We start from the raw sequence: 18,936 nt of genomic DNA, 5'->3' as shown, positions 1-18,936 counted from the left end.
TTGAATTCTGAGTTAATTAACCATATAGGGGTTAAGGTTGGTGTTTCATTCTGGTGGACAAAGTAGATCTGATTTCTGTTTCTGCCTGAGGGGCTCTATCAGATCCTCTAACCTTTTTCCTTCTTCCAGCCCTGAACTCTTATTGCTTCTAATTGTGCCTCCTCTCTCCTGCCTGACTCATGTTCAGCACATAAAACATTGCTACACAAGTAGGAACTCAGTAAGTGGTGGATGGAAGGAGAGAGGAAGAGAGATGATAGATAAGTAGATGTATGGATAGCAAGACCCATTATAGAGTGTTCTGTTTATTTGTTCATTTATTTATTTGGTGTTCAAAATTACTAATTATTCTTAAAAAAGAGGATAGTTTTCCTAGGATGAAATTTGGATTTGAATGTTAGTAGTCATCTTTGCAGTTCTTACAGCTAAGACACAGATGTTTAGTCTCATGTGGGACACACCATATAGTATCGGGATTTGTATTCTGTTTATAAAATTTTTATTTAGTTCAATCATAACAATGAAGGGAAAACATACCATGTGCAGACCTGAGTTTCTATAGCTCTCATATAACTTCCACATGAAGTTCAGGAACCTTGATGAAATTCCAAAGTCTAACTGAGCCTCAGTTTCTTCATTTGCAATATGAGAGTAATAATTATATTTACTTCCATAGGTTGCTATGAAGATAGTTAATAGGTGCTCGATAAGTATATGTTGACTCAGATCCTGAGTTGAATTAGAATTTGAAGAAAATTGTTCTGCCTGGGTAGGAAGCACTTGAGGTAGGAAGTAACTATTTAAGCTGTGAATTGGAGGAAAGATAAAAAATGTTATCTAGGGCCCTAACCGGTTTGGCTCAGTGGATAGAGCATCGGCCTGCGGACTGAAGGGTCCCAGGTTCGATTCCAGTCAAGGGCATGTACCTTGGTTGCTGGCACATCCCCAGTAGGGCATGTGCAGGAGGCAGCTGATCGATGTTTCTCTCTCCTCGATGTTTCTAACTCTCTATCCCTCTCCCTTCCTCTCTCTAAAAAAAAAAAAAAAATCAATAAAATATATTTTAAAAAATGTTATCTAGGATCCAAGGTGACAGTTTAAAACCTAGAGAAAGTGAACATGTAAACTGAGTAGGTCCTTTTTTTCTTCAATTGTTGTTTTTCCAGGTGAGCTGGCACTGGAAGAACTTAACTGAGCTGGATCAGCTCTGGATGCTCAAATGTTTGCGGTTTAACTGGTACATCAATTTCTCTCCAACTCCCTTTGAGCAGGGTATATGGAAGAAGCACTACATTCAAATGGTGAAGGAGTTTCATGTTACCAGACCAAAGGTAAATTTGGGGCAAAAAAAGCAACAAAGTTACAAACATCAGTTATTTAAGAAGTCTAGAACTAAGACTAAATGATCACACTTGAACTTGGAGGAGGGAGTTGGTTCAAAGGAAGAATACTATGACTTCAAAATTCTCTTCTGAGAACTTGACAGCCCATGCCAAGATATCTATGACCACTGAGAGCCCTCGTCTGACACTCCCAAACCACCGTTCCACTCAGGAAGTTAGGACTGTGGAGCTCCTCACTCTGTCCAGGTCTTAGATTTCCGTATCCCTGCCTCACTAACCCTCCCGGCCTCCCCCGACCCCACAACAATTCTAACACAGGGATTCTGTGGGTAGTGCAGTATTTGTTACATAGGGATCAGCAAATTCCACTTTACTAATTCAAATATTCTATGATTCTTCGTGGTGAGCTGAAGTATATTTTTGTAACATTTATAATAAAAAGTTTTCCAATAATCCATAATTACAGAAGGTCATAATGAGCATATTAAAGTTCTTTTTAAGCTGGAAACTACCAGTGTAAAGCACTTACATATGCTAATATATAAAGAGCCAGGGTCTGTCACGACCTAAACGTCCGGATAGACGACCAAACACCAAGCTAGGGTCCCAGCCGGCACGGTGGAAGTCAGTCCTGGGTCCCATCAGCCTGTGGTGGGAATCAGTCCTGGGTCCCACGGTGCGGCGGCAGGAGGGAGCTGTGGGCCCCAGCCGCCCATGGCAGGAGTCAGTCCTGGGTCCCGGCGGCCTGTGGTGGGCGTCAGTCCTGGGTCCCATGGCGCGGCGGCAGGAGGAAGCTGTGGGAACAGAGCCATGCTTCCATCAGACTGGCCTCTTGGTCCCTCCCCACCAGCCCACGGGCCCGGGAAACCAGAGCCATGCTGCGATAGGACTGGACCCTACCCGAGGGGTCCTGGATTGTGAGAGTGTGCAGGTTGGGCTGAGAGACCACCCCCTGAGTGCATGAATTTTCATGCACCGGGCCTCTAGTAATCATAAAAAGTAAAATAAGAAATTTTTTTCTAGTGGTTTTCTATGCATTATAACCAATGTATGTATTCTTTTTTTTTTCCCCCAATTTTTTTTATTAAGGTATTATATGTGTACATATTTTACCATTGCCACCCCCCACCCCACTCCCATATATGCCCTCACCCCCCAGAGTTTTGCATCCATTGGTTATGCTTATATGCATGCATACAAGTCCTTTGATTGATCTCTTATCTCCCCCACCTCTCCCTAACTTTCCCCCTGTAATTTGACAGTCTGTTTGATGCTTTACTGTCTCTGTATCTATCTTTTTGTTCAAGATTATAATGTTCTTTATTACCCATAAATGAGTGAGATCATGAGGTATTTTTCTTTCATTGACTGACTTATTTCACTTAACATAATGTTCTCCAATTCCATCCAGGTTGCTGCAAATGATGAGAATTCCTTCTTTTTTATGGCAGCGTAGTATTCCATTGTGTAGATGTACCACAGTTTTCTGATCCAGTCATCTGCTGACGAGCACTGTTTCCAAATCTTAGCTATGGTGAATTGTGCTGCTATGAACATAGGGGTGCATATATCCTTTCTGATTGGTGTTTCTAGTTTCTTCGGATATATTCCCAGGAGTGGGATTACTGGGTCAAATGGGAGTTCCATTTTCAGTTTTTTGAGGAAGCTCCATACTGTTCTCCACAGTGGCTGCACCAGTCTGCATTCCCACCAGCAGTGCACGAGGGTTCCTTTTTCTCCGCATCCTCGCCAACACTTGTCGTTTGTTGATTTGTTGATGATAGCCATTCTGACAGGTGTGAGATGGTACCGCATTGTTGTTTTGATTTGCATCTCTCGGATAATTAGTGACGTTGAGCATGTTTTCATGTGTCTCTTGGCCTTCCTTCTGTCTTCTTTTGAAAAGCTTCTATTTAGGTCTGTTCCCCATTTCTTTATTGGATCATTTATCTTCCTTTTATTAAGTTGTATAAGCTGCATGTAGATGTTGGAGATCAAACCTTTATCAGTGATGCCATTTGCAAATATGTTCTCCCATGCAGTAGGCCTTCTTGTTGTTTTGTTAATGGTTTCTTTTGCTGTGAAAAAGCTTTTTATTTTGATGTAGTCCCATTTGTTAATTTTCTCTTTAGCTTCCATTGCCCTAGGGGCAGTGTCAGTGAAGAATTTCTTTTGGCATATGTCTGAGATTTTGCTGCCTGTGGATTGCTCTAGTATTTTTATGGTTTCCCGTCTTATGTTTAAGTCCTGTATCCATTTTGAGTTTATTTTTGTGTATGGCGTAAGTTGGTGATCAAGCTTCATTTTTTTGCATGTATCTGTCCAATTTTCCCAACACCATTTATTGAAGAGACTGTCTTGACTCCATTGTATGTTCATGCCTCCTTTGTCAAATATTAATTGAGCATAGTGGTTTGGGTCAATATCTGGATTCTCTATTCTGTTCCACTGATCTATATGTCTGTTCTTGTGCCAGTACCAGGCTGTTTTGAGAACAGTGGCTTTGTAATACAGCTTGAAATCTGGTATTGAGATCCCTCCTACTTTATTCTTCTTTCGCAGGATTGCTGTGGCTATTCGGGGTCTTTTTTTATTCCAGATGAATTTTTGGAGAGTTCTTTCAAGGTCGGTGAAATATGCCATTGGTATTTTAATGGGGAGTGCATTGAATCTATAGATTGTTTTGGGTAGTATGGACATTTTAATGATGTTGATTCTACCAATCCATGAACATGGTATGTTCTTCCATCTGTTTACGTCTTCCTCTATCTCTTTTTTCAGTGTCCTGTAGTTTTCCGTGTATAGGTCTTTTACCTCCTTAGTTAAGTTTATTCCTAGGTATCTTAATTTTTTTGGTGTGATGGTAAATGGAATTGCCTTTTTAGTCTCTCTGTCTGTAAGTTCACTATTGGTGTATAGAAAGGCCATAGATTTCTTGGCGTTAATTTTGTATCCTGCTACATTGCCAAATTCATTTATTAAGTCTATTAGTTTTTTGACGGAGTCTTTCGGATTTTTTATGTACAATATCATGTCGTCTGCAAATAAAGACAGCTTTACTTGTTCTTTTCCAATTTGGATGCCTTTTATTTCTTCTTCTTGTCTAATTGCAATGGCTAATACTTCCAGTACTATGTCAAACAGGAGTGGTGAGAGTGGGCATCCCTGTCTTGTTCCTGTTCTTAGGTGAAATGTTTTTAGTTTTTGTCCATTGAGTATGATGTTTGCTGTGGGTTTATCATATATAGCTTTTATTATGTTGATGTATGAGCCTTCTATTCCCACCTTGTTGAGAGTTTTTATCAAGAAAGAGTGTTGGATTTTGTCAAATGCTTTTTCTGCATCAATTGATATGACTATGTGATTTTTATCTCTCAATTTGTTTATGTGATGTATCACGTTTATTGATTTGCGGATATTGTACCATCCTTGCATTCCTGGGATAAATCCTACTTGGTCATGGTGTATGATCTTTCTGATGTACTGCTGGAGCCGATTTGCTAGAATTTTGTTGAGGATTTTGGCATCTATGTTCATGAGGGATATTGGTCTGTAATTCTCTTTCATTGTGTTGTCTTTATCTGGTTTTGGTATTAGGGTGATGCTGGCTTCATAGAAGGAGCTTGGAAGTGTTCCTTCCTCTTGAATTTTTTGGAATAGTCTGAGGAGGATAGGTTTTAGATCTTCCTTGAATGTTTGGTAAAACTCTCCTGTGAAGCCATCAGGCCCCAGGCTTTTGTTTGCCGGAAGCTTCTTGATGACTGCTTCAATTTCGTCCATAGTTATTGGCCTATTGAGCTCTTTAGATTCTTCTTGATTGATTTTTGGAAGGTTATATTTTTCTAGGAATATGTCTATTTCCTCCAGGTTGTCCAGTTTGTTGGAATAGAGTTGTTCATAGTATTTTGTAACAATCCTTTGTATCTCAGTGGGGTCTGTTGTTATTTCACCTCTTTCATTTCTGATTTTGTTTATTTGGGTCCTCTCTCTTTGCTTCTTGGTGAGCCTGGCTAGAGGTCCATCAATCTTGTTTATCCTTTCAAAGAACCAGCTCTTGGTTTTGTTGATCTTTTGTATTGTTTCTTTGGTCTCTATGTCATTTATCTCCGCTCTGATCTTTGTTATTTCCTTCCTTCTGGTTACACTGGGCTTTTCTTGCTGCTCTTTTTCTAGCTCTTTGAGTTGTAGGGCTAAGTAATTTATTACCATTGATTCTTGTTTTTTGCAATAGGCTTGTAGAGCTATGAACTTCCCTCTCAAGACTGCTTTCACTGTGTCCCATAGATTTTGGATTGTTGTGTTTTCATTGTCATTTGTTGCCATGATGTTTTTTATTTCTTCCTTGATCTCTCTGGTGACCCAGTCATGGTTTAATAGCATGCTGTTTAGTCTCCAAGTGTTTGATTTCTTTGGATTGTATTTATTGTAGTTGATTTCCAGTTTTATGCCACTGTGATCTGAGAAGACGCTTGATATAATTTCTATCTTCTTGAATTTGAAGAGACTTTGCCTGTGACCCAGCATATGGTCTATCTTTGAAAATGACCCATGTGCACTTGAGAAGAGTGTATATTCTGTGGCTTTGGGGTGAAATGTTCTAAAGATGTCAATTAATTCCATCTGGTCTAGTGATTCATTTAGGATTGCTGTTTCTTTGCTGATTTTTTGTTTAGAGGATTTGTCCAGTGGTGATAGTGGGGTATTAAAGTCTCCTACTATGATTGTATTGCTATTAATCTCTCCCTTGAAATCTTCCAGGAGTTTTTTTATGTATTTGGGTGCTCCTATATTGGGAGCGTATATGTTTACCAGAATTATTTCTTCTTGTTGGATTTCTCCCTTTAGTATTATGAAGTGGCCTTCTTTATCTCTTGTTATGGCATTTACTTTGAGGTCTATTTTGTCAGATATAAGTATTGCTACCCCAGCTTTTTTTTCATTTCCATTTGCCTGAAAGATATTTTTCCATCCCTTCACTTTCAATCTGTGTGAGTCTCTTGTTCTAAGGTGGGTCTCTTGTAGACAGCATATATATGGGTCGTGTTTTTTTATCCATTCAGCTACTCGATATCTTTTGATTGGAGCATTTAGTCCATTTACATTTAAAGATATTACTGAAAGGTATTTGTTTGTGGTCATATCTATTTTTGTGTCTATATTCCTTCTTACCTGTTTATTTCTTCTTTTTACAGTATTCCCTTTAGCAATTCTTGCATTGCTGGTTTGGTGGTGATAAACTCCTTAAGCCTTTTTTTATCTGCAAAGCTCCTGATTTCCCCTTCAATTTTGATTGATAGTCTTGCTGGATATAGTATTCTTGGATTCAGTCCTTTGCTTTGCAACACTTTGTATACCTCCGTCAATTCACTTCTAGCTTGTTGTGTTTCTGTTGAGTAATCATTTGACAATCTGATGGGTGTTCCTTTGTAGGTAACTCTCTGTCTCTCTCTTGCCGCCTTTAAGATTCTCTCTTTATCATTTATATTTGCCATTGAAATTATGACATGTCTTGGTGTGGGTCTTTTGGGGTTGATCCTGCTTGGGACTCTCTGTACTTGTGTAACTTTTATCTTTCCCATTTCCGGGAAGTTTTCTGTCATTATTTCTTCAAATAGATTTTCTAATCCCTGCTGCTCTTCTTGTCCTTCTGGGAGCCCTATTATACGCATGTTACTTCGTTTCATGTTGTCCCGAAGCTCTCTTAGGCTTTCCTCCTGCTTTTTAATTTTTTTCTCCAATTGCTGTTGAGATTGAGCTTGTTTCTATACCTGATCTTCTAACTCACTAATTCGGTCCTCTGCTTCTTGTAGTCTACTGTTGAAACTTTCCATGATGTTTTTGATTGTAGCTATATCACTTTTCATTTCTTCCTGATTCTTGCATAAGTTGTTTATTTTCTCATCCATCCGATGTATAAATTCCACGACCATTACTCTAAACTCCTTTTCGGTCATGTTGCAAGCTTCAGTTTCACTGATTTCCTTTCTTGGCGACTCCACATTTTCTTTCCTCTGTGAGTTATTTCGTTTCCCCATTCTGGCTATCACCAGAAAGCTCAAGCTTCCGTTTGCGTGGACCTGGGCCGTGTGCTGTGGGGACTTCGCTCCACCCGAGTTTCACTGAAGTGCTCTGACACTAGGACGTGTGGCTGCCTTTGGTTGGTGGGAACCAGACTTGCCCAGAGTCAGTGTCCCCAGTGTTCCGTGTGGTCTCGTGTGCACACTTAGATTCAGGGGCCCTGTCTGCACCACACTGTTGGTATGTGCCGAAAATGAGATCCTTAGCATGTGCCAGGAGTCAGAGTTTCCCTGTGTCTGCACCAAGACTAGAGTGTCAGAGTCTCTGTTGCCTTGTGCGGTTTCTCGTTGAGACTCAGGGTCCCTATGTGTGCATGCACCAACAATTGGGGTCGCTGGCTCTTAGTGTGAATGCGCTGTGAGTCAGGGATCCCAGGCAGCTGTGTCCGGCGTGCCAAATTCCCTGAAGTGGAGCTGCGACCTGTGTGTGCTCTCTCTACTGAGCCAAACCGGCTAGGGCGCACACTCTTGATTTCCTGAAGGTGAGCTGGCTCTGTGCACTCTACTGGAGTCCCGGAAGGGGGGCGGAGTCTGTCCTGCGCGCCAAGTTCCCCAAAGGGAAAGCCCCTCTGTGCAAGCACTAAGATTCCCTGAAGGGAGAGCCGTGACCCGCAAGCCAAATTCCCCCAAATTCTCCAAAGGGGAGCCCTCTGTGCGCACTGACAGATTTCCCCAACAGGGAGCTGATTCTCTCCTGTGCGCGCGTGCGCGCGCCAAATTCCCTGAGGGGGAGCGAGTCCCTGCGCAAAGCTCTGCGGCTTGGGCGAGGGGCGGGTCTTTCAGTTAAAATGGCGCTGTCTGCGCACCTGCGGGGAGGGGGTAGGCTCTTTGACTCACGGAATTCTGCCGGGACGTCTGGATTCTTGTTGTTTGTTGGTCTGAAGCTGTGGTAGCAGTTCTCTGTCCCCAGTGGCTGCAGGGTCCTGGTTTGTGTCAGAAGCCAGGATCCGAGTCTCAGGCAGCTCTGTTTCTCAAGATGGCGTGGTCTCCGTGTCCGCAATGCCGCGGAGATGTGTCCGCTTTGTGCGCGGGGCTCCGCTGTCTAGGACTGCCCGGTTAGGCAGCCCCTTGGAAGACGTGCAGAATCTAACTGACCCTAGCTCATACACACACACACCACACACGTCTACACTCTTCTCTATGGGTTCCTCACTCACACTCTCTCTCTCCCTACCTTCCTGCCGGTTGCCATCTTTCCGTTGTTCTCGTATGTATTCTTATAGTCACTGTTAATTATAGGACATTTTTATGAGCATTTTATTTATGGCATTGTCTGTACACATGTAGAGTTGTGCATAATTTTGTACAATGAACGAGTTCCTGAAAAATTGTGCATAAATTAAATTTTTAAATGATTTTTAAAACCACAGGGGTATCATATTCTATGAAAAAGCTGCAGTGAATCCTTTTAAAATTGAAGAATCCTTTTGAAATATGAATAGTCAACTTCTAAATTGCTCATTTAGGTTAGTTTTATGAAAGTAAGATACATTTACATTTAATATAGTAATAAACTATGCATAATTAATATTATCACAATTGCAATGATAAAACTAGTATTTCTAATTTCAGTAATTGGTGTGCTCCATGAGGATTTCTTTAAAAAAATTTTTTTTAAACCACAGTGATGGAAAAGTTATTTTCAAAATTACCATAGCTATGATATCTTTTCTCATAGGGCTTTTCTCAACTCTCATTCTCATTTGTGGGCAGAGAATGGCACTCAGTAGCTGAAGCTTGGGCTGTTTGGGGCAGAGGAGAGAAAAGTGACTAGCCAATTTGTAGAATGAAAGGAGGTTTTGAACATTATATATAAAACTAACTTCAATGCTTTTTTTTTCTGCAATAACTCTTTCTACAGAATATTTCTGTATAACTATATTTAAAATAATGACTAGTTCTGATGCAAGAAAATGTCTACCTCTTTGCTTAGCATTAAATGTCTGTAGGGAGTACTTCGTTATATTAAACTTGAGTTTTTCTGTGAAAGAAATAAACCTAAATTAGAAAGACAGAGGTTAATAAAATCAACTAATAATTCTATTTCTTAGTCAGAAAGACTAAGTTTATAAAGCGTCTGACTAATGTTAATAAAGTCATCTGACTATGGTTTTAAGGTCAACTGTCAGCACCACACTTGAATAATTTGTGTAATCCCCTCTGAGGTTGTTCCAGTGATGGTGTACACAGGCAGTCACTAGAGTAGAGCATAACTTACCTTCCCTCAATTGCCAGCACTATCTCCCTTCCCTCCAATACTTTGTCCCTGGCATGAAAACATTTTAAAAACAGATGGTAGTGGTTAAGAATAGTTTCCCCAACCTTAAAATGAGACAAGTGGACTAAAATGATCTTTATAACTGTCTGTAAAGCTACAATATCTGTACCAAGAAACATAATTTCAATAATACTTCATCTAGAAAAAGAAGAATAAGTTAAACCCAAAGTAGATAGAAGGAAGAAATAATAAAGAGCTGAGATCAATGAAATTGAAAACAGATAAACAATAGAGAAAATCTATTTTCTCTCAATGAAACCTAAGCTGCTTGTTTGAAAACATAAATAAAATTGATAAATTTCTGGCTAGCCTGCTAAAGGGAAAAAAGAGAGAACACATAAATTACTAGTAGCAGGGATGAAAGAGGGAGGCATCATTACAGATCCTGCAGTCATTAGGACAATGAGAGAATATTATGAACAATTCCATGTCCTTAAATTCAACAACCTAGATGAAATGGACAATCCTTGAAAACCACAAATTTCCAAAACAGTCTCAATAAGGAATAGAAAACATGAACAAATCTTTATCAATTTAAAAATTGAATTCTTTAAAAATTTTCCACAAAATTTCAGATCAAGATAGCTTTATTGGTGAATTCTATCACACATTTAAGGAAGAGATACCAATTCTACATAAATGCTTTCAGAAAATAGAGGAAGAGGGAACACTTCTGAACTCATTACCTTTATACCAAAACCAGATAAAGATTTTACAAGAAAACAAATCAAGACCACAGACCAATATCCCTCATGAACACAGATATAAAAATCCTTTTAAAATATCAGCAAATTAAATCCAGAAATTTATAATACATGATGACCAAATGGAATGTACCCGAGGAGAATAAGGTTGGCATCCTACCTAATAATAGACAAATATGCAAATTGACCATACCTCTGACACACCCACAAGCCACACCCACAAGCCACGCCCACCATCCAATCAGAGCGAGTATGCAAATTAACCCAACCAAGATGGCTACAAGACACAGAGAGCAAGGTTTCCTAGGTAACAGAGGAAACCAAGCTTTCCACCTGCCCTTGCCAGGCCTAAGCCTCCACTCAAGCTACAAAGTTTCAATTATAGAAGGTAAACAAATTCAAACAGAAATGGTGGCAGAATGGAGCTTGAGAGAGCAGGCCAGGGTTGCTCCCGGCAACAGGGGAAGCAAAGCTTTCTGCACACCCTGGCCAGGCCCACCCGCTTAAGGCTACAAAGTTTCAATTATAACCCCAACAGAAATGGCTGCCAGCCACGGAGGGAGCCCCAGGCTTGGCTCTGCTCCAGGCTACAAAGTTTCAATTGTAGAAAGAAAATAAATTCCAGATACCAGGGCCTCCGCTTGGGTTGCCAGGGGGTGTGGCCAGCCTGCAAACCACCATAGGCCCCTCGCTCAGGCTGCCCCATGCCCCAAGGGAACCCCACCCTGATCAGGGACACCCTTCAGGGCAAACCAGCTGGCCCCCACCCCTGTACCAGGCCTCTATCCTATCTAATAAAAAAGTAATATGCAGATTGATCATCACTGCAACACACAATATAGCTGCCCCCATGTGGTCAAAGATCCTGCCCCCATGTGGACACAAAATGGCCACCACAAGATGGCCAGCAGGAGAGGGCAGTTGGGAGGCACCCGGCCTGCAAGGGAGGGCAGTTGAGAAGGATCAGGCCTGCAAGGGAGGGCAGTTGAGAGGGACCAGGCCTGCAAGGGAGGGCAGTTGGAGGTGATCAACCCTGCAGGAGAAGGCAGTTAGGAGTGACCAGGCCAGCAGAGGAGGGAAGTTGGGGGCAAACAGGCTGGCAGTGGAGTGGTTAGGGGGTGATCAGGCTGCCAGGCAGAAGCGGTTAGGGGCAATCAGGAAGGCAGGCAGGCAAGCAGTTGGGAGCCAGCAGTCCTGAATTGTGAGAGGGATGTCCGTCTGCCTGTTTAGGCCCAAGTGGGATCGGGCCTAAACGGGCAGTCGGACATCCCTAGAGGGGTCCCAGATTGGAGAGGGTATAGGCTGGGCTGAGGGACAACCCCCCTCCATGCACGAATTTCGTGCACCGGGCCTATAGTACTATTATAAAAATCAGTCATGCTCGTTTTGGCAGCACATACATTGGAATGATACAGAGAAGACTAGTATGGCCCCTGTGTAAGGATGGCATGCAAATTTATAAAGCGTTAAAAAAATCAATCAATGCAATTTACAGAATAAAAAAGATTTGTGATCATTTCAGTACAGGCAAAAGTATTTAACAGTAAAATCAGTATACACTCATTTAAAAAAATCTCAAAAAGATTAGGTGAACAAAAATTTTGCTTACTTAATACAGAAGAATCATCACAGTTTTCATTATTACCTATTATGTTAAAGTGCCAAGCATTTTATATTCTTTGGAGTTAATGATGTTTATTTATATGTGATTATTATCATTTATGCCTGATGTTTTCCCCCTGAGACTGATTTTTATTATCACTTATTATTTATTCCCAGGACTATTAAATTAGACCTCCTTCAGCAAAAGCAGATAAATTTCATGCAATATTAGCTCAGAGAAATGAAATGAATGCCCATTCAAAATGAGACCTGCACAGACTATTGAGTAGTAAACCAATAATGAGCTATCAGAGATATAAATATAAAATGTTTTCTTAATCTACCAGATTATAATCATTCATTAAATGAATATATATATATATATATATATATATATATATATATATATATATATTTAAACTGTTATGTGCTGGGTACTTGAGTGCAATGATCCCAACCATGCTTTCAAGGAGCCTAGTCTAGTGGCCTTGGACAAGACAAATTAATGAGTACTAAGTGCTCTCCTGTAATAGAAATATATACAAAGAGCAGTTGAAACAAGGATAAGAAACCTACTGATTCTGCTTGGAGGCACTGGGGAATTTCTTAATTTTCACAAGCAATTCAAACAAACCAATTCACCCAGCAAAGCTCCCCTAATCTCTTAAAGAACAGAAATTAAGCCTTTAATGGCTTCTCAACATACCAATACCATTTCCCTTAGGCTACAACCACATGAAAACCTTAGGAATTTCACACACACAAAAATAGACTTTCAATTTAGGAAATTAAAGCAAAAGTACTAGGGGGGAGCGGATGAGGTTTTGATAATTGATAAAAATCTATAGACTACCCCTATATAACTTGAAATTGTCTGTATGGGTTAGAGGTAATTAGGACTGGAATACTTTTTTTGAAAGTATACGTTTTCATGGATAAATTAATTGCAGTTGTGGAAACCCTATACAATGATGTGGTAAAGGAGGTGGCAGTACCAGGCAGAGAGGTTCATTGTATGGTCTTGAAGCAAGACAGTCCTGGATTCAAATTCTGACCCTGTGTCTTAAAACTTCAGTAGTAGCAGGCCAATTAATTGGTTTATCCTATCTTCAGTTTCCTCTTCTTTAAAATTGGGAGTAGTAACGATTACCTTTTAGAGTTATTGTGAAGGTTAAATAAAATAATATATGAAAACTTCCCAAGAAAGTGCCTGGCACATAGCAAGTACTCCTGGGTTGATGGCTGCTGTAATCATTGTCACCACCATCGTGGTGATAATGATGATATTCTTTGTTTTATTGTTGTTATAATTACAGTGTGTTAAGAACAGAAATAGTCATTAATTGTCTTCTAGACATCTCCGAAAGATGGATTTGTGGTTGCTGATGTTCAACCAGTGACAGGCAGTTCTCCAGAGGAAAAGCAGTCTCCGTCATCGGCTTTCCGATCTTCTTCCTCTTTAAGAAAGAAGAATCACTCAGGGGAAAAAGAACTCCCACCCTGGCGATCCTCTGACAAGCATCCAACTGATATCATTCGCTTCAATTACCTGGACAATTGTGACCCCTTCGAGCAGATCTGGCAAGGGTGAGAAGTTCCATGTCCTTCTTCCCTTGTTTGCTTTTAGAAACAATTGGCTCGCACTTCCATATGAAAAGATGAAAATAGAACTTAAGTGAATATATAAGTGCTTTTCCATACTTAGAAGTAAAAAGTAATAGAAAAGTAAACAAGCTGTTTATTGGTAAAATTTCCCTGTTCATTAGGATTTGTTTGTGTTTTATAGCTTTAACTAGAGACCCAGTGCACGAAATTCATGCACTGGGTATGGGGGGTGTCCCTCAGCCCAGCCTGCACCCTCTCCAATCTGGGACCCCTCAGGGGATGTCTGACTGCTGGCTCCCAACTGCTCGCCTGCCTGCCTGCCTGATTGCCCCTAACCGCTTCTGCCTGCCAGCCTGATCACCCCCTAACCACTCCCCTGCCAGCCTGATTGACGCCTAACTGCTCCCCTACCAGCTGATTGCCCCCAACTGCCCTCCCCTGCCGGACCGATTGTCCTTAACTACTCTCCCCTGCTGGCCTGGTTCCCCCCAACTGCCCTCCCCTGCAGGCCTGGTCCCCCCCAACTTCCCTCCCTCCCCTGCAGGCCCAGTCACCCCCAACTGCCCTCCCCTGCCGTCCATCTTGTGACCACATGGGGTGGCCATCTTGTGTGATGGCATGACGGTCGGTTTGCATATTATCTCTTTATCATATGGGATGATTTAACATTACAACTTCTTTTACTTCTATTTTAATCTAGCACCATAGGGTTCATCCTAGTAGTTTTCTTTTTTCCATATTTGCACCTCCCTTCTCTGACAGTAAGAAACCTGGCTCTCATATTTATTTATTGTTCATTATATATATGTTATATGTCACATATATTATACATTGTACAGTTCACCCTTGAACAACGCCAGTTTTAGAAGTGCTGACCCCATGTGGTTCAAACCCACATATAAATTTTGATTCCCCAAAAACTTAACTAGAGTTGGCTCCTTTGCATCCATAGATTTAACCCACTGTGATTGAAACCAGTGTTTTTCATCTGTGGTTGGGAATGCAAAATAGTGTTTTCAATGTGCAGTTGGTTGACTCACTCTCTCTGAAAATCAATAGAAAAAATATCCTCCAGTGAGGATTAACAAAAAACAAAAAAATACACCACAGACTTACAAACTAGAATTCAATATTTTCTTATGGTTCTCTTTGCCTTTAGTCTGAGCCTATCTATATATATAAAAGGCTAATATGCTAAGTGACCCTCTGACCGTCCAACTGGTCACTATGATATGCACTGACCACCAGCTCAATGCAGGAGCTGCCATGACTTGCACTGGCCATTTACAAAGAAACGGCACCGCAGACCTGGTGCCAACAAAGCAACACTCGGCTTCCCCCAAGTGGGACACTGGCCCTGCCACCACCCCAGAGTGAAAGCCCACCAAATCGCAGCCAATGCTGCCAAGACCCCATGATGCAAAATATGGCCCACAGCCCAGTTCAGCCCAGAAATGGTCACTGTGGGCACCAGGTAATTATGTCATGTCACAATGCCCTGCTTCCTCTTTCTAGAGAGTAGCCTCCTTGGAGTTTCTTCAGCCCAGGAACATGACTTGCTTTATAGCCAGGTGCAAACATTTTACACTTTAACCAAATGTCTGTGAAGCGTTTTCCCGTGCCTCATCTCATTTGTTCCTCACAGAAGTCCTGGAGTAGGTAGATAGGAGACTCAGTAAAATCCTGTTTTCTTTTTATTAACTGGAAAACGGAGATTTAGAAAACTTAGAAACTTAACCCGACTGAAAAGAAGTAAGAAATGGTAGACCTTGAAAATGACTTCAGGTTTTCTCACTGCATAGAATATAGTCAAACACTGCTGCAGTTAAATATTTCACCCTTTGTTCTCCCTGCGTGAGCCAATAATAACCTGCTTCATGTTGATATTTACTGCTGTGTTGCTGACAATTACCTGGAAGAGAAGTTGGGGTGCTTCATGGGGCTGGAAAAAGCTTAGCTAAATCAGAAAGCAGGTCTAATTAAGCAAGTTTATCTATATATATAAAGCTCTCGCTGGCGCCAATCGCACGCTTGTGTTTCCATCTGTCATTGTCGATCGTGAATTTGGTTGACACTTCTGTAATAGAGAAAGGGCAAATAGTGATATTAAAATATTCCTTCTAATTAATTTCCTTTCAATGTGCACGAATTTGTGCACCAGGCCTCTAGTATAGTCATAATACTGTGTTCTAACATTATGTGGGTATGTTAATACCTCCTTCTCTGTGGGTAGGTCACATAGTTCTAAAGTTAAAACCATATGAAAGTAAACAAGAAGTGTATGCAAGGTATACTCAGAGAATTGCCACCCCCATCTCTCCCACTCTGCTCCTACCCTGTTATCTTTTCTACCCCATTCCCACTAACAAAGCTCATTAATTTCTAGTTTATCCTTCCAGGGTCATTTTTTACACAGAGTTATAAAATACATCATTTTTCAACTATCTGGCAAACTTTAAAGTTTGGTAATATGTTCTGTTGGTGAGGCTGTGAGCAAATGCTGGTAGAATTTACTTATAGCTGGTGGAAATATAAATTGGTACAGACTCTATGGAAGGAAACTTGACAATATCCAGCAAGAATACATATGTATTTATATTTTGACCCAGCAATCCTACTTCTAGGAATCAACGTTGAAAATACTAAAAGTACATCTGCACAAGGATATTTATTGCAACATTGTTTGTAATATTAAAATATTGGCAATAACTTAAATGGCCATACATAGGAGAGTGTTTGTTGAATAAATCATGTATGGCCCATTCACATAATGGAGCATGAGGCAACTGTAAAATGAATGGGGAAGATCTCTATGAACAGATGAGGAGTGATTTCCAGGGTAGGTTATTAAATGAAAAAAGCAAATTTCAAGAGTATTTATAATATTCCACCCCTATATAGAAAGGAAAAAAAGTAAGAAAATATAGATCTGTATCTATGTATACATATGTATCTGTTCATTTGTTAACACACACATGCATATACAAAAGATAAACAAAAATTAAGAAAACAAATTTTGAAATATTTGAATGTTTTAATACATCTGCTATATTTTTAGAATGTATTTCAACAGAATAACACCAAGGCGGCATAGGATAGTGGTGATGTACAGGCTCTAGAACCATACTGCTTGGGTGCAAATCCAGGCTCCCGTACTTCTAACTGTGTGACCTGGGGGACTCCCTTAACCTCTCTGTGCCTCTGTTCCCACATCTGTAAAATGGCAATAACACTGATACCTAAGTTATAGGATCTATTCATCAACATAGACCAGATGCTCAGACTCTTCAAAGAGTCAGTCAGTGTCATGGCAGAGGGAGGGGGGGGGCGGGGGGAAAGAAGAGGTGGGAAGAATGTTCTATAACATAAGAGACATAACAACCAAATTCATTTTGAATCTAGATGGAATTCTGGTTCAAAAAATAAAGACTTTAATAGGCATTCTTGGGGCAATTTGATATAGCCTGGGTATTAAATGATTTTAAGGAATTACTATTCATTTTCTGAGGTATGGTGATAACTAGTGTGGTGAGTTAGGCAAATATCTTTATCTTAGGAGATGAGTGTTGAAGTAGTTAGGGGGAAGTTTCTGCAATTTACTTTCTTACACTTTGACAAATATGTACATATGTATAGATGGTGTGTGTATGTATGTGTGTTCATATATATATCTATACAAAGGGATAAAGCAAAGTATTATCAGTTGTTGAATTTAGTTGAAGAATATATGGATAATCACCATACTATTCTTTCAACTATTCTTTATGTTTGAAATTTCTTAAAAGCTGGGGGAAAATTTTTAAAAATATATTTTTATTGATTTCAGAGAGGAAGGGAGAAGGAAAGAGAGATAGAAACATTAATGATGACAGAGAATCATTGATCGGCTGCCTCCTGTGCACCTTCCACTGGGGATCCAGCCCTCAACCAGGCATGTGCCCTTGACCGGAATTGAACCTAGGACCGTTCAGTCCACAGGCTGACGGAAAGCTGGGGGAAATTTTTGAACATTAAGCAGCAAGAAATATTCAGCAAAACTGATCTTTTAAAATAAAATTTTATAATGGAAGTTCAAGTATATACAAAAGTAGAGAGACCAGAACGCTTTGTAACCATCACCCAGCAGTAACAGGTTTCAACTCGTGACCAATCTCATTTCATTTATTCCTCACCACTCTGCCCTTCCCCCAGGTTATTTTTGAGACAAATCCAAAAGTCATACATTTTCATTCATACATGTTTTGATGTTTTGTCCTTAGGATATATTCTATTAAGAATATTCAAACAGCCTAGCCAGTGTGGCTCAGTGGTTGAGCATCGACCCTTGGACCAAGAGGTCATGGTTTGATTCCGGTCAGGGCACTTGGGTTGCGGGCTTGATCCTCAGTGTGGGGCATGCAGGAGGCAGCTGATCAATAATTCTCTCTCATCATTGATGTTTCTATCTCTCTCTCCCTCTCCCTTCCTCTCTCTGAAATCAATAAAAATGTATTTTTTTAAAAAAGAATATTCAGACAAATTACTGTGTTAAAGTCCCATAAAGAAATTATTCTGTGTGTGCTAATGCCACCAACTCCACAGACAAGATAATTTGTTTTATTTTGTTTTTGATTTTAGGGATTTTCATCCTTCATTTTATTTTAAAATTTTGAGGAAAATTGAGATGGTTTCAAAGTAAAAGACAAAACAAAGCAAAGTACACATGGAGAAGTCTAGCTTCTGCTCCTCCCCTTCCATACTGTTCCTTGTGCCTGATTGGGTCACAGGGGAATCCTACTTATGGGTAACCATTTTTCAAAATGCTATGCTGTAATCCTTCCATTTGAGAAAACATAAACACACACACACACACACACACACACATACTTTTTTTGGAAATAAATAATAGCATACAATACGTACCACTTCACCCAATTTTCCTTTTCTCATGTGACACTATATCCTGGAGATCACTCCACAGTTGTATCCAGAAATATTCTGCCTTCCTTTTTACAGCTTATAACACTTCATTGTGTGGGTGTAGAGTTTATTTTACCAGCTCTCTATTGATGGACATTTGGCTTGCTTCCAGTTGAGTGAAGATAATCTTTTTAAGTCATAGTAACAACAAAATCAAATGGCCAAAGTTTTAAAATGAATATTTGTCATTTCTCCAATGCTATTCAACTTACAGAAGAAAGAAAAGACATCAAACGACCCCAGATGCCAGCCGACAGTCACATGATAAGAAAAATAAATTGCGGGACAGATCTAAGCTAAGAAAAGCACAGTCACTGGTGAGTATTGCTTTCAAAAGATTCCCCATCAAAGCCATAGCCAGTTTGGCT

The 18,936-nt window shown here is 40.3% G+C and overlaps 1 protein-coding gene and 1 non-coding gene across 2 annotated transcripts in view; both read left to right on the top strand.

The window, feature by feature from the left end:
* The window catches only part of FBXO16 (F-box protein 16), a 53,672-nt gene that overhangs the window by 21,819 nt on the left and 12,917 nt on the right, over window positions 1–18,936 (top strand). The window contains exons 4-6 of the mRNA XM_054716936.1: window positions 1,167–1,331; window positions 13,359–13,591; window positions 18,783–18,885. Of these exons, the coding sequence (XP_054572911.1) occupies window positions 1,167–1,331; window positions 13,359–13,591; window positions 18,783–18,885 (501 nt within the window). The remainder of the gene's footprint in view (window positions 1–1,166; window positions 1,332–13,358; window positions 13,592–18,782; window positions 18,886–18,936) is intronic.
* On the top strand, window positions 11,778–11,880 carry LOC129149589 (U6 spliceosomal RNA). Its single transcript, XR_008556469.1, has one exon. It is a non-coding gene; the product is annotated as a U6 spliceosomal RNA (small nuclear RNA).

This window comes from Eptesicus fuscus, chromosome 6 (genome assembly GCF_027574615.1).
Source record: "Eptesicus fuscus isolate TK198812 chromosome 6, DD_ASM_mEF_20220401, whole genome shotgun sequence".
Lineage (NCBI taxonomy): Eukaryota > Metazoa > Chordata > Mammalia > Chiroptera > Vespertilionidae > Eptesicus > Eptesicus fuscus.
Note: the sequence above shows the minus strand (reverse complement) of the source record. Positions and strands in the feature narration are given on the sequence as shown.